Source organism: Physcomitrium patens, chromosome 12 (assembly GCF_059467195.1).
Source record: "Physcomitrium patens ecotype Gransden chromosome 12, ASM5946719v1, whole genome shotgun sequence".
Lineage (NCBI taxonomy): Eukaryota > Viridiplantae > Streptophyta > Bryopsida > Funariales > Funariaceae > Physcomitrium > Physcomitrium patens.
This window is the reverse complement of record NC_143421.1, coordinates 7,482,588-7,496,961: the sequence shown is the minus strand read 5'-3', so window position 1 is coordinate 7,496,961 and position 14,374 is coordinate 7,482,588. Positions and strand designations below refer to the sequence as shown.

Here is a 14,374-nt window from a genome sequence, read left to right as displayed (position 1 = left end):
AAAAATTCTAATAGAATCATGTATAAAATGTAATTAAAGCTTAACAAAAATAATAAAATATTAATTAAATTCAACTAAAATTTCATAGAAATTATAAAAGAAATATAAAGAAATTCTAAAGAACTTCTAAAGAAATCATAAAGAAATAATAAAAAAAATCCTAAAGAAATCCAAAGAAACCTTAAAGAAATCTTAAAGAAGCCCTGAAGAAACTTAAAAGAAATCTTTAAAAAATCCACAAGAAATCCTAAAGAAATCCTAAATAATCCTTAAAAAATCCTAAAAAAGTCCTAAATAATTTTAAAGAAACTCAAATTCCTAAACCGACCCTAAATAGATCCTAAATCCTAAATCAATCCTAATAAGATCTTAAATCCTAAACCAAATCTTTGCCATATCCTAAATCCTAAAAAACCCAAATCAACTCCTAAACAAACTCTAACCAAAACCTAATCAATTCAAACTAATCCTAGGACACTTGTAGAATCTTAATATCTATTGACTAAATTTTTGATCTTTCTTAAAATTTTACATACCTCTTAATCTCTTAGTTAAGAACAAGCATAAAAAATTTGAAGAGCATTGAACTTACAAAATGAAAAAATTACATCATAATCCACTTGAGTATTGATCGGCCTCTATATAATGTTGATCTTCTAGCAACAATAGCTCCTAATTGAACTATTTGCTTGCTCTCAAATTTTGCACAAGTATTGGAAGTCAAATCAACTATTATCTTGAATAAAAATCACTTCAATCTAATTAGCGAATTTTTGCAAATCTTAAATAATCTTATTAGATCTAAAAATCTAATTTTTGAGACTCTTGCCCACTTGAACTTCAATAACCTTCAATGCAACTATTCAATTAAGTTAAAATTTATAATATTTATTTATTACAACTATATTTACAAATTCATAAAATTTCATCCATATATTTGCTACAAAACTCACAAAATTTCCTAAACTATAAACCTTATTTTATTTAATAAAATCCAAAGTCATCTAAAACAAGTCTAACTTTGCAAAGCTCTTACAAAGTCATTAGAAACTCAAATTGCTTAAAATCAATGCTAAAAGAAAACTTATAAATTTTTCTTTCAAATCTCAATCTCTAATTTGCAAACGAACCTTGGAGTCACTGTAGGTGTGCAATTTTGTGCCTTAGGATATGATTTCAACCTAGATTGACAATTAGACCTCTCTAGGTATCAATTTTTATCTTCTTGAGGTAATTTTTGATAAAATAAACTTCTAATTTCTTCCTTCATATTCTTATATAACTTATTTTTCTAATCTATCTTATTTTTCTTTATTTATGGCCCTACAAAGTAAATAGAAGCCTACTTTGCAAAAAGGTAGTATTTGTACTTGTAGTTTATTATTCTTTGACTATTATCTATATTTCTAAGATAATTTGCTACAACATTTTGAAATAAGATATTTTAAAATATAATATTTTATTCACTCTTTTACCTATTAGTTATGTTACATTACAACAATGCGTGAAGATTAACCACTACAAATAGATGTGATCTGTTTTTCAGCCATTAACTTTGAATTTTTCCTTTGCTAGTAGGAGCATTCTTTTTCATTTATTTTTGGGTTAGTGGATGTAAACATATTTCTAGGCTACATTCAGAGAAATATTAGTTGGGTTTAAAGGCATTCTCAAAGTCTTCTCAAATATTCTTTTTCATTCATTTTTTAAAGTTAAATGATGAGCAGCTTTGGATTAATCGTTCATAATTGGTACTTGCTATTACCATAAGGTGATTGTGATTTTTGAGAGCAAAAAACAATGCTTCACCATTGCATGCATTGTTTTTAGAGCGAGTTTGTAATTAATCATATATTATTGACATATATAAAAATTAGTCTTTTTTTAGAATCCCTTTAGTTGTTTTAATTTCTAATTGAACTAATTCTATAGCCAATGGCAAGGATTTCTACTAATGTGTATATATATACATATACATATATTCATATATGGCTTGTCTAGTAATCACTAAGGTGGATTCAATCGAATACTAAATTGAAAGAGTCTTGTAAATACCAATATCTATTTTTTATGTTCTTGGTTTGCCTACAATGGCCATCAAACTATGCAACACAATTTTAGCATAACTCATTGAATAAAAGCTACTCATAATTGTAGAGATAAATAAAAGAATCCAATAGAACCCAATGGTGGTAATTAATTAATTTATGATCAAGTTCATATATTTAGAAAAAGTTTTGAGGTGTGTAGTTTTGAATTATAAAATATTAAATATTAAAATATTAAAGTTATTATTATTATTTTTCTTATTTTGGTTCAAAATATATATTTAAAGGTTATACTTATTAATTTTTATGAAGAAAAAAGTTTACAAATAACTCAATTTGATGAAATTGATAAAATAGTTTAGACAAATAATTTTCTTGTGGTTTTATCAAGATAACAAAATAGTTAATATTGGTAAGAATCTCTTGTTATTACAATTTTTTAGTCCTAGTTTTTAGTCCTAAAGTTTTTACAAATAAATTTTAAACAAAAAAGATTGTAGTTTACAATTAATAAATAATATGAATCCATCTAATTGGTAGGCTTAAGAATAGAAAGACCTTAGTTAGGATTCAAGTATAAATCTAAACAACACTTAAGTAAGAGCAAAGTATGATTCCTAAAGCTAAAATATAGCCAAATTTATAAACATACAATTCCTCAACTAAACAAATTCATTACATATTAAAAACATACTCGTCCAAAGTAAAAATTCTTTTACAAATTTTATTAATTGTGTAGTAGGAAATAGTATCATGTATATAAGACTAATAATTGCATTGATACAAAGCTAAAAGAACTAAATGTAGTATTCAAAGATTTTCTATTATAGTAGAGTTGATTTATGTGAAGAAATGATATATTTACCAAAATAAAGAGTTTGTTGTGTTTTTAGTCAATTATTTTTTAATTAAAAATAAAAATAAAATTTACAAGAATAATATGATCTTTAAATTCTAATATACATAAAATAACCTCTTTCTTTAAAATCCTTTTTTTCTAAACTAATGAAATAAACTAGAATTAATATACTGCAACTATATAGTAATTTTTATAGTTCTTCAAATATATATTCTTTTATTTTAAATTTTTGAAAATTTATCTTATAATATTTGTTTAATATATATATTGATATTATTTTTCACTAAATAAATAAATAATAATATCAATCAATCTAATTTTTATAATATATTTTTTTAGAAATAAATAATCTAGTAAATAAAATAATCTACTATATTCAATGAAGAATTTAATCTTAATTAATAGATAAAAATATTTAATGTATATATATATATATATATATGTATATATATAGGATATTACTAATGCCAACACAATCTTTACTATTGTCACCACATGTTGCTACTCACTCAGATATTATTTTAGTTTTTTTTTTTTTTTTTTTTTTTATTCCAATCAAATATTCCATTAATATTTCTTACATATTTAAACTATTTAGAATTTTTTTAAATTTAATTATAAATAATAACAATGACTTTTTATTTATTCAACAATGACAAAAGGTATGGATGGCATGTGGTGGGTAGAAGTTATAGTTGCAGCAACAAAAACTATGGTGATATACGTAATATCCTATATATATATATCTTAAAGAAACTAGTTAATTATCTTTAGTTCTATTATAAATTAATATTGATTCTTATTGGTTGTAGATAATATGACAAAAATCAAGATAATTTTTTTCATAAAATAATTGTGAGGTCACAGTAGCCTGGACTTTTTTATAGCTAGTATTTAAAGATTATTCTGAAGTTGTAAAATAATAAAAAAATCGAGAGATACTAAAGAAGGAAAATTTGATAGTTGTTAGTTGGTATGAATTACATAGACAAACTAAATTGCAATGAATAGAGAAGTAATTTTTTTTTTCTTAAAAGAAAAAAAAAAAAAGTTAGTTTTGATAGAAAATAATAATATTAATAATATTAATAATATATATATATATATATATATATATATTTTTCTTAGTAGATTTAAATTATTAGTAAAAATAATAATAATTAAACCAAATATTACTTAATTAAATTATAAAAATAAATATAATAAGTTTTCTTGATGGAATTTGATTGACATTTAAATTATGAAAATTTCACAATACATTACTTATAGTAAGTTTTACAATCTAAGACAATGACCAAAAACATTATTTTTGTCTAATAAGTGCAAGTATTTTAAAACGTGGTTTATTTATTTTAGAATATATAATTTAAATCTATAATTTATTTATAATTTTTCCATCTTGTTTTATTATCTTAGGGCTTTAAGATTTCAAGTAGATTTTTATTTTTTATTTTTTATTAAAAATAAATATGTGAGAGTATAAATAAATTAAGTTTATAAATTATGTAATATAATAGATTATATTTTTAATATTTAAATTTTTCTATTAAAATCTAAAATATCTCTAAAAGTTGATATTTATTTTAATTTCAAAAAATAATAAAAATAATAAAAATAATACTTTTCAAGATTTTTAATTCAAAAAATAATATTATATATATATATATGTTGCAAAGGTTGCTTATTATTATGTATACTTTCTAGGAGAATTAGTAATATTTTATGTAATTTTTTTAAAAAATGCATGCATATTATTAGGATTTTAGAATTGGATAGAGTTTTAACTTAAAGTAGATTCACAAGAAAGCATGTAAATAAAAAACCCAAAGAAATAGGTTTAAATAGTTAGACCAGAGATATATTATGCACAACCTTTTAAAAAAAATTCATAATGTTCTTGTAAGCATAAAAGATAATTTTTATTTTAACATTAAATGCTTATGTAAACATAACATGGAAGCCATATAATTTTTATTTGTTTCCTTATTGTTAAAAATTTCAAAACATATAATAATATAAAGTATACATGTTTAGAAGCTATGTTTTTTAAACATTGTTGTAAGACATGAATAACTTTAAAGATTATTTGAATGATATTTAATACAAACATGTGGAAGAAAAAAAATATTGAATATTAAATGAATAATATAATCAAAGAGTTAGTACTTCATTTTTATAAATAATCATATTTATAGAAGAAAAAAGTAAAAAATGATAATTTTTTTTTAATAAAAAATTTGAAGGTGTAAATAAAGTTTTGATGCAACAAACTAATGCTATTTTAGAGAATGTCATTTTTTTTTTTTTTTTTTTTCTTCTTCTTCTTCTTCTTCTTCTTCTTCTTCTTTTAGTGATAGTTATATTTGAAACCAATTCTATGAAGAAATTCATCAATCAAAGTTTGTCATCTTAGAGGCAATACATTTAAAATCAAATCTATTGTTTGTATTTACTTTTAACAACATAGTAATAAATGAAGACATTTTTGAGGCATCTAAAATTGATAATTTTATTGAAAAAATTAAAAAATATAAAGATTTTTATATTGGTATTACACAAATCATTTTCATTCAATAGATTAAATTTGTTTGTTGTTGTTTTTTTGTGTTTTTGCAACTAAAATATGTACAACATCAACTAACAAAACATGGATTTTTTCATGTTGCTATTATTATATCATGTATTTTCATATTTTCTTCATGCCATGTTTATTACAAAATAGATATATTTATATGGATGGGTCTTTTTAACATTTTCCTATATATATATATATATATATATATATAAATATTATAAGTCTCCCAAATTTACCTTGTCAACAATTTTATAGCCACCTCATATTACAAATGTACACACCATATCATTATTTTAAGTCAACTATGAATGCAAACTTCTTCTACTATACTTTTGCTAGAATTAAGAATATTTGCATCCTTGCACATTATAAATAAACTGAACACCATTCTAAAAATCAAGTGGTTGCAAAGTATGCAAACATATAAGTATGGGGTAATCCTATTCACATGTCAAGCAGTGGCAAAGTAGGTGCTACCCATTACACACTATGAACACTATGAACGTCTTTGCATTGCACAACTGGAAGGCTTCCTTAATGCCAATTCTTTGTTAGCATCCTGAACATGCTTTGTTATGCACTACATTTCCAATCCAAACCTGCTCAGCTTAACCTAATAGAATCAAAGACAAGATTGAATTGACCCAATACACAACTTTGTTGCTGATGTTGAGGTGATAAAATCAAATTTAACTGGTAACAGAAGAGACATGCAACTAGTGCTTTCAGGGCCAGTCATATCACCAGGCAAAATTTCACATGGCAGGTGATGAATGTTATCATACTCCGAGCCTCCAATTTCAACACTAGGAAATGCACATGTAAGGAGCTGGGTGAGGCTGTGTCGAGGGAAATTGCATTGGTCTAGGTGAAAAGAATTTCTTGCAACAATTTACTAAACAATGGAGCAATTACAAGTTTCAAATAAAAGCTGGGTCCCTATACCTTTTGAATATCTCATCTATACCTGCCTTAACCTCGTCAGGTAAAGGTCTAGTTACTGCAAAAGCATCCATATTTTCCTTCAACTGTTCTAAACTAGTCGCACCAATAATAGAGCTAGTAACAAAAGGTCGGTCACGACAAAAACCTAGAGCAAGCTCAACTGGGGACAAATTATGTTTCTTGGCCAACTCGACGTACAAACCAACGGCCTCCTGAAATTTTTGCACAAACGAAATCAAGAATGAGGATAATGGCGATCACATACATGTCTGTGACAATTCAAGCAACATCACATATCAAGAGAAACCAACCAAGCAGAAAAACCATGAAAGAAGCAGATGAAGGAAGAGCGACTTTACCCTGGCAAGCCCCTTGTTGTAGCGGGCCATGTATCCAGGAAATATGTTGAATCGTCCGGTTGTATTTTCAGGGTTTGTATACTTCCCGGTCAAGGCTCCTCCACCAAGCGGAGAGTAAGCAAGTAGCCCAACATTGCAGTTGTCAGGATGGCATACCTCCACCAAATCAACTGCAACAGTTCCATCGGACGCGCATAAGTACAGCAAATTCTGTGCAAAGATGTGTGCTTACTAACCACACGGCGACCAGAGGCAACTCGAGGAATCACTGGACAGAACCTTAAATGAAAACATGCCGATGAAATGGTTCACTAGCAGAGTTGGAATTGTGCTGCCCAAATACTGTGTTCAAATAAGTTATTAGTACGTATATTACCTTCAAACATTGTTCGAACAAGTAAACTGTAGCTATTCTGGATGCTGACGATTTTTGGGAGGTTCAGTTGCTCAGCTACCCGGGTGAACTCCATCACTCCCCATGACGACTCGTTCGATACTCCCACATACCTGACCTGATAAGCTATCAAAACGTTAGTTACTTATAATTTCATGATTAAAGTCAAAATACTTTATCAGAGAAGCTGCTGGGTAATCGGATGTAGGTCCTTTTAGTGTCATACCTTGCCTTGATCAATAACCTTCTTCAGGGCTTCAAGTTGCTCCACGATAGGAACGGCTTCTCTCATATTTTGGGGATCAAAGTATTTTTCTCCGAACAATGGCACATAACGGTCGGGCCTGGATGGTCAATAACAATGACAGATAAGCGGTCTTCAGAACCAACTGAACTGAAATGACCACCTTCGTTCTTAAACAGAAAGACCACCATGATGTGCAGACGAAAAATATCAACTAGACTTCTGGCCTCCTTAATGATGTCCCTACCCTATTCATGCGACTTGACAAAACTACTTTCGTTTCACAATTACTAGAGAAGAGGCAAAGTATAACGAGAGGATGGGCAGTTCAATTCGAGGCCGTACCAATGGATCTGAAGAAGGTCAATATGATCGGTGCCTAGCCGCTTCAAACTCTTGTCTACACTTTCAGTAATGTTTTCTTCGTCCACCCTCACCGTCTTGCCGTTGTCGCGGATATAAGTTCTATTTTCACTGTATCCCGCTACCTTGGTTGCCACAATGACCTGCGCTCAGTACACACTACGCCAGTTGAGCACTCCCTCTCAAAAAATTCCCGAAGAAATTCGCAAGCATGAGGCCTCGCTTCTGATAGAGATTGTGTGACGCTGTTCACGTTCACCTACTGTAGTGGATTTTCGCCAAAAAGTTCAGCTTGTTCCATAGTTGCAAACATTCCAAATATTATCCCAGGAACATCCACCCATTACATCAAAAGAAAACTGACCTTATCCCGGGGCATGGTCTTCAACCAGGTGCTTATAAATTTATCGGTTCGCCCAGTTGTTTCTGGAGTCATAGGAATCGGATACTGCAGCAATAACCATATATTGTGCCGCTTTAGCTCTGGAGGACACGGACGCCACCCCACCAGTATGGACAATGCTGATAGCATGAACTCAATCCAAAGACATTAGTCAAGAATGAACCAATAACTTACAACTTCAGCCGAATCGAAAATGTTGATCCCATTGTCAAAGGCATAGCAAAGCTGCTCGTGAGCCTCCTTCTCCGTGTTCTGGTTGCCCCATGTCATCTGCATCTCAGTTCGAGTTTCAGGTTAACGTCATAATGCACCAACTAAATCTGTTAATTTCACATATTTTCTATATCATAAGGAAGTTTAGGTATAAGACAAAGTTTAGGTGTAAGACAAAGAAGCCCTTCGTATTGGTCGAAATCAAAGAAATAGTAAACTAGCAGAAAGTCCTGCATAACTTGCAGAAAGACCACCTTTCCATGCCCAACTGCACGGGTTTCCGCTAGGACATAAAATACCCAATTTTAAACATATAAGTAGATAGATAGATAAAAAAAGAATCAGCTTACCGTGCCCAACGTAATTTCACTGATCAAAAGGTCGGAGTCGCCAAGCTTGTTATACCGCATAGTATCAGCAATTTTGGATGCGGACGCAACCGCTGCCCTCACTTGCACACCGCGAACACACCTCTTCTCACTCCTCACATTCCCAGCTCTCACCACTGGCACCAACCCACACCCCACGGCACTCGAACGGCTCCAGGAGAGCGCCATCGAAGACGGTGACAACAAACTGTGTAGCTCAGAGTCGCAAGCGGATAGCGCTCACACACCAAGTGACGCCATTCTCACAACACCAGAACACCCGAGAAAATTACTAGTCTAGAATTCAGGTGACAGTGGCCATCTCCACGTTGTGGTCTATGATAAAGTCTCTTTTTACTTTACACCATCTCTAAAGGCCAAGGCTTTTAAAAGGGTGTATTTTTAGTGAAAATGAACGTTCAGAAGCCTTTGAACCACAAATTTTTTAAATGGGTTTTTTGACAAAAGGTCCTCTAAATATATTACAATACGAATACAATTTTCGATTGAAATATTCAAGTGGTCCAACGCCCATAACCAATCCAATGCAAATTCTTCTTTCCCTTGCAACGAGATTGATTCAGCTAATTCAATTGATGCTGGAATTAACAATTTTTTTTTGTTTACAGAAAAATATGATGATTAAAACAAAGAATAGAAATCAAAGGAGTAAAGTTTGGCTCTAATTTACTCATCGTTCTCAACTTGGAATACACAAAATGGCTAGCAAATCTACTACTTCGAAGTGATTGTATCTTCGATTTATTGAATTTTGAATAATTTTAAGCAACACCTAAAAAATCCAGTTTGGACTCTATGAATTATGAGTCACATGTGTTTTGATTAATACCCATCCTACACCCCAACTTAATAACTTTCACCAAAAGTTGTCCTATGAGATACATAAATTTCATTAATCTAAAATCCAAAATCAAGAACATCAAAACCAATTATTAATGAAAGACAGTATTTCTACCACTCATAATACTTTAATGACTCTTCATTGCATTCTGCGAGGTTATACTAGTGCTGGACCAAGTAGAAGCTACCATACAAAAATAAACGTTTCATTATTCTCTACAGCCTAAGGAGAAAGTGACTATAAAATGATTCGAATAGTTAGACTTGCACAGGGTCCATAATAAAGCACCCTTGCATCAGGTGAGAGAAACGAACAGTGGTGGCAAACGAATGAGCATTTGCTTCAAGAAGCACCTTCATTTGATTGCAGTACACAACTAACACACTTCATCCGAAAGAGCTCCCAACATGATCTTAAGGAAACTGTACACTAATAGAATCTTGCTATAAACACATGCATTACAAGAGACAAGGACTAAAAAATTACACCAGCTTGAAAAGAGATTGGTCGTGTTCTACGAATTTTAAAACAAGTAGGAAATTTGACATCCAAAGTACAGTGAAGCTCAAAGTCTTTGAGCTCTCATTCCAAGTTGCTACTGTTCTTATACAACTAAGAAGCCAATACACAGTAGTTGGCCGCCTTAAATCGTCGATCATCTCCTCAAAAAAGACTAGCCGTCTTAGGCATCACTGTAGCCTCTCCAGACAGCACGGAACTCTTCCCGAAAAGAGTTGAGCCGAGCTTTCAAATTCGGAGTGCGGAAACTTGCATGTAAAAACGGCACTACAACGAACACCCCGCACAAGGCAAGTCAAAATTGAGAATAATGCACTCTTCCTCAGAAAGATAACAAATGAAACAGAAAAAATCGCATCACAATAAATCAGTGAGTGAAACTACATACGCTGTAAGTATATGAAGCCCTTACATGTTATTCCAATAATTAGAGCACCAAGAATAGTAATAACTGCAGAAGAATACCACCACAAGAGCGCAGTAACTGCACAGAATAGACCAAATCACCAATCCATCATATTGCTTAAGGCAAATTTGACGACTTCGCAAAAAGTCACAGGTCAATGCTAACCACATTCTACTTCAGTTATCAGATACGCAAGCAACCATATGTATATTTCTCAATAGAGTTACATGGCTTCTGACCGTGTATTGCAAACCTAAACAGCTACGACTTAGGCGAACATGAGATACTGTGAATTGCCCAAATTGATTTCTGCATCTAATTGATTAAGACATTCGTGTCCTTGCTCCAGTCAGAAAATTGAGATATAATACGGTCAAACAAGTCCTTTTCCCACACACCTAATCCCAGGGCACCAACAAAGATTCGGCGATCGCGACCACAAATGTAGACTGTGCCTTTCAAGGGCCGTCCCCGTGTTCCCGTCCTACATACATTACAAAAACATTAGGTTTATTAAACCTACCTCTCTTGACGCTGCAATAATGCAAGTTGGATGTAAAGCCTTCGAGAAATCCTGTTACTGAATTCTAAAATTGTGCCCGCAAAAGAAAGTTAACAGTAAGCACATCAAACCTAATACACAACCCAGGCATGACATGTGTATGGAAACAAGAAAAAGAAAAGAAAAAAGGATGGGAATCATGAACTAGGCGACAAATAGAACTTACGATACTGGAGCACGCAACTTGTGAGCAAGTGGAGGAGAAAATCTTCGAACAGTCCTCGTCAATTTTTCACTTAATGACACGGCAAAACTGCAACCCACAAAAATACATGTAAAAAACTCCATTTCAAGTGACACATGTCGTAAAGACAACATTGAAATCAGAGGTGTATAACTCAAGAGCATGATGTAGAGAATGCAACCAGGACTCTCAACCAAGATTCCTTTGCTTCACAACCCATTGATCAAGAGAAACGAAAGTACGCTCATAGAAGCAGACTCTATGACTGCAAATAGGGGTCATACAATGCCTCACCTGTCGTTGAGACAAGCTATATCGAGGGCTGTGAGAAACACAGCGACCAATGCAAATGGATTCCGTATGAATGCAATCACTACAAAAAAGCAAATCGAAAGCTGAAGGTTAAAACGTCAATAGTGGTGCATTATGGCGTTCTACTTCGTATAGACTGCATGGCAATTCATGCGAACCACAAATTTGCGAGCTGCTATGCCATGCGCTGTGCATTGCAGTTGTACAGCATGCCACCCAAAATGCGAGGAAAATGACAGAACTAGGTTGCTAAAAAGAAATACTTACCAAGAACAAGAGAAAAGAGAACAAAGTAATTTGAGCGGTAGCTACATCAAACAATCAACATGTTAGTGCTAACTGCCATGAACACACACGGAACCCACGGATACCGATTCAAGAGTGGTCATTTCACTAGACAAGGATGAAAAGTAAATACCTATCTAGATTCATAGAAGCAATATCATTCAGAAAGAAGAAAATAAAATAAAATAAAATAAAAAAATGCCAGATGTAGACTGAGCAAGATAGCGCCTATAATCTAGGACATGGATCTCCACATGCCAGAACCAAACTAGAAACTCGCCCTTTGACGGCACCTGAGGGTAAGGAGCAATTGACAGCTCTACTAACCAACAGAAGTGTACTGATCAAGCAGTGATTGGGTGATCAGCTTAAGGTAGTGAAGGAAATGCAGTAAACCGCTACACTACAGCACGAATGTGATTGAAAATTCTGGTTATGAGAGGCTAAAGAAAGAGCTTCGTGTAGTTCCTTCTCAATGTACTAACCGCTCTGATTTCTAGCCATATCGAAAAATTAGGCGGGCATAATCCGACTGTCGCGCGAAGAGATTAAAGGGAGGGTGAGGGGAAAATAAAGAAATTCTGAATGCCAGAATCAGCGAGCCCGATTGCATGATTCACCACTTCTCGCTCAGAGATAAACAGAAAGAGATTAGACACATGTTGCAGAATCTTCATCATACCACTTGGATGCCATGACAAGTGAGAGGGAAAGAAGATCTCACTAGTACATATTGCACTTGACGCGTCCATCCCATTTCGACTGCGTTTTGGGAACAGTAAATTTGGCAAAGAACTCTGCCAGCGGGCGAGGCGGTTGTGACCATTCCACCTCCTTCAAAGCATCAACAAGCTCATCTATGGTCACATTACTCCAATCCATGACTCCTTCCCCACCACAGTACACTTCCAAAGGCACCAAGCCGCTAACTCCTCCACCAAAACCGAACACCTTGACCACTCCTTTCGCCCCTTTCCCTCCTTCAAATTAACCACACCAAACACCCAAGGTACACCACCAAAGCCTCAGGCGATCCTCCTCCTCTCCGATAGATCCACTTCCTGGCTCTCAAAACAAAACCCTAAGGCGCGATACAGCTTCGTCCTGCCCGATCTATCGTTATAGACAACCTCTGGGCTCAAAATCGCAGGCAATAGGATCTCCGAGAGTTGGCCGTCCGCAACGAACCCAGCAGCGATGCGAGCTGGAGACGAGGACATAAGAAGCAAGGATGGGCGAGACTGCGGGGCGACCGACCGACGGAGGCAGGGAGGCCATCTGCAAGCTCCGACGACGGCGATAAATCGTTGGTCAGCGCACCGGACTCCGACGTGGGACGGTTAATGGCCCCCCTTCTCAGAGACCTGGCAGCACATGCCAAGTCTGAGCACCCTAAGACCGCAGCCACGAAAGAGTTGGAGTTATTTTGAAATATTGAATGTAAATATTGGAATATTTACAACAAACTACACTTCTTGCGGTATTTTTTGTTTCCATGCCATTTTAGTATAATATATTAAGTATATAAAGAGAAGTGCATTAGAAAAGATTCATTTAAAATTTGCCATGCATGAAAACCAAAGTTTTAGGTTCTATTTTGATGCTCTTTAAATATTGTCTTTAGGAGTTATTGACAACTATCATCAATTTGTTTTGATACTCTTTAAAGATTGTCTTTTGGATTTATTGATAACTATTGTTAAGTCAACTCCAACAAAATAAATTGTTTAGGCAAAATCTTGATATGAGATTTGGGGCATATTGGATCTATTGTTGTGAAATGGTAATTCATATTGTACTTTTAATCTATAAATATACATAAATTAATTTTATTTTAATAATTTAATCTTCTCTATTAATTTTTCCAACCAAAAGATATAATAATCCATGTACATCTATTTGAAATCTATTTAACAAAATTAAAAGCTAAAAATATCCCTTAATTCAAAGGTCATATTTAATATTCTCATTAAGATTTTGGTCTTTGATACACTATCAAAACTTTGATTTTTAAAAAGAAGCACCTACAACATCATGTCTTAAGTCTTTTACAATTTCCAATAAAAAATCAAAACAAAATTCTACCAAATGTTTTAGTGTTATTACCAAAAGATATTGATTTTTTTAAATACTTTACATAATTTCATAGAAAACTTTTATACAAAAAAATGTTATATAGGTGCTTCATCTTAAATAATTTTTTTACAATTCAATAGAAAATATTTTCTTTACTAGTATACAAAATAATTTTCCAATATCTTTTATTTTTATTTTTTTTGTTACAGTATAGATAGATGCAAACATCATTTGTTGATTATTCTTGTTCTCTTACTTTTACCAATATTTCATATCCAAAAGCAAAGCAGACAAAGCACATAATGTTTCTTTAAATATTCTACATTTTCTACATTGTTTGAAATTTAAAAAATTACAATTGTATGTCATTTGCTATTTATATGTCACTTTCTTAGTA

At 32.4% G+C, this 14,374-nt stretch overlaps 2 protein-coding genes across 6 annotated transcripts; both read right to left on the bottom strand.

Moving 5' to 3' along the window:
* Positions 1-6,347: 6,347 nt before the first annotated feature.
* LOC112289322 (uncharacterized) lies at positions 6,348-9,053 on the bottom strand. Its single transcript, XM_024534458.3, has 8 exons — positions 8,754-9,053; positions 8,365-8,460; positions 8,152-8,235; positions 7,770-7,930; positions 7,407-7,524; positions 7,163-7,298; positions 6,787-6,956; positions 6,348-6,639 (listed from the first exon to the last, which is right to left on the bottom strand). Exons 1-8 carry the CDS (start codon positions 8,958-8,960, stop codon positions 6,403-6,405), a joined length of 1,209 nt encoding a protein of 402 aa, XP_024390226.1. The 5' UTR covers positions 8,961-9,053; the 3' UTR covers positions 6,348-6,402.
* Positions 9,054-10,125: 1,072 nt separating this feature from the next.
* LOC112289226 (PRA1 family protein A1) lies at positions 10,126-13,082 on the bottom strand. Of its 5 annotated transcripts, none has more exons than XM_024534266.3 (7): positions 12,626-13,082; positions 11,884-11,924; positions 11,599-11,677; positions 11,287-11,373; positions 10,957-11,042; positions 10,541-10,636; positions 10,126-10,419 (listed from the first exon to the last, which is right to left on the bottom strand). In XM_024534266.3, the coding sequence occupies exons 1-7, from the start codon at positions 12,781-12,783 to the stop codon at positions 10,316-10,318; spliced, it is 651 nt and encodes a 216-aa protein (XP_024390034.1). In that variant the 5' UTR covers positions 12,784-13,082; the 3' UTR covers positions 10,126-10,315. The 5 variants fall into 5 exon arrangements, with proteins under 5 accessions (XP_024390034.1, XP_024390035.1, XP_073393587.1 ...); XM_024534267.3 differs by having other exon boundaries at positions 10,565-10,636; XM_073537486.2 differs by lacking the exon at positions 10,541-10,636.
* Positions 13,083-14,374: the final 1,292 nt, after the last annotated feature.

Excerpts from the sequence above, each read along its gene's own strand:
- LOC112289322 (XM_024534458.3), bottom strand. The coding sequence starts at position 8,960 with ATGGCGCTCTCCTGGAGCCGTTCGAGTGCCGTGGGGTGTGGGTTGGTG. Across the intron at positions 8,461-8,753 it reads GTGAAATTACGTTGGGCACG|ATGACATGGGGCAACCAGAA; the intron begins GTAAGCTGATTC and ends ACTGAGATGCAG. Across the intron at positions 6,957-7,162 it reads TGTTCGAACAATGTTTGAAG|TTGATTTGGTGGAGGTATGC; the intron begins GTAATATACGTA and ends GAACTGTTGCAG.
- LOC112289226 (XM_024534266.3), bottom strand. The coding sequence starts at position 12,783 with ATGGATTGGAGTAATGTGACCATAGATGAGCTTGTTGATGCTTTGAAG. Across the intron at positions 11,043-11,286 it reads AAGTTGCGTGCTCCAGTATC|GACGGGAACACGGGGACGGC; the intron begins GTAAGTTCTATT and ends TAATGTATGTAG. Across the intron at positions 10,637-10,956 it reads TGTTGGTGCCCTGGGATTAG|TTACTGCGCTCTTGTGGTGG; the intron begins GTGTGTGGGAAA and ends TATTCTGTGCAG.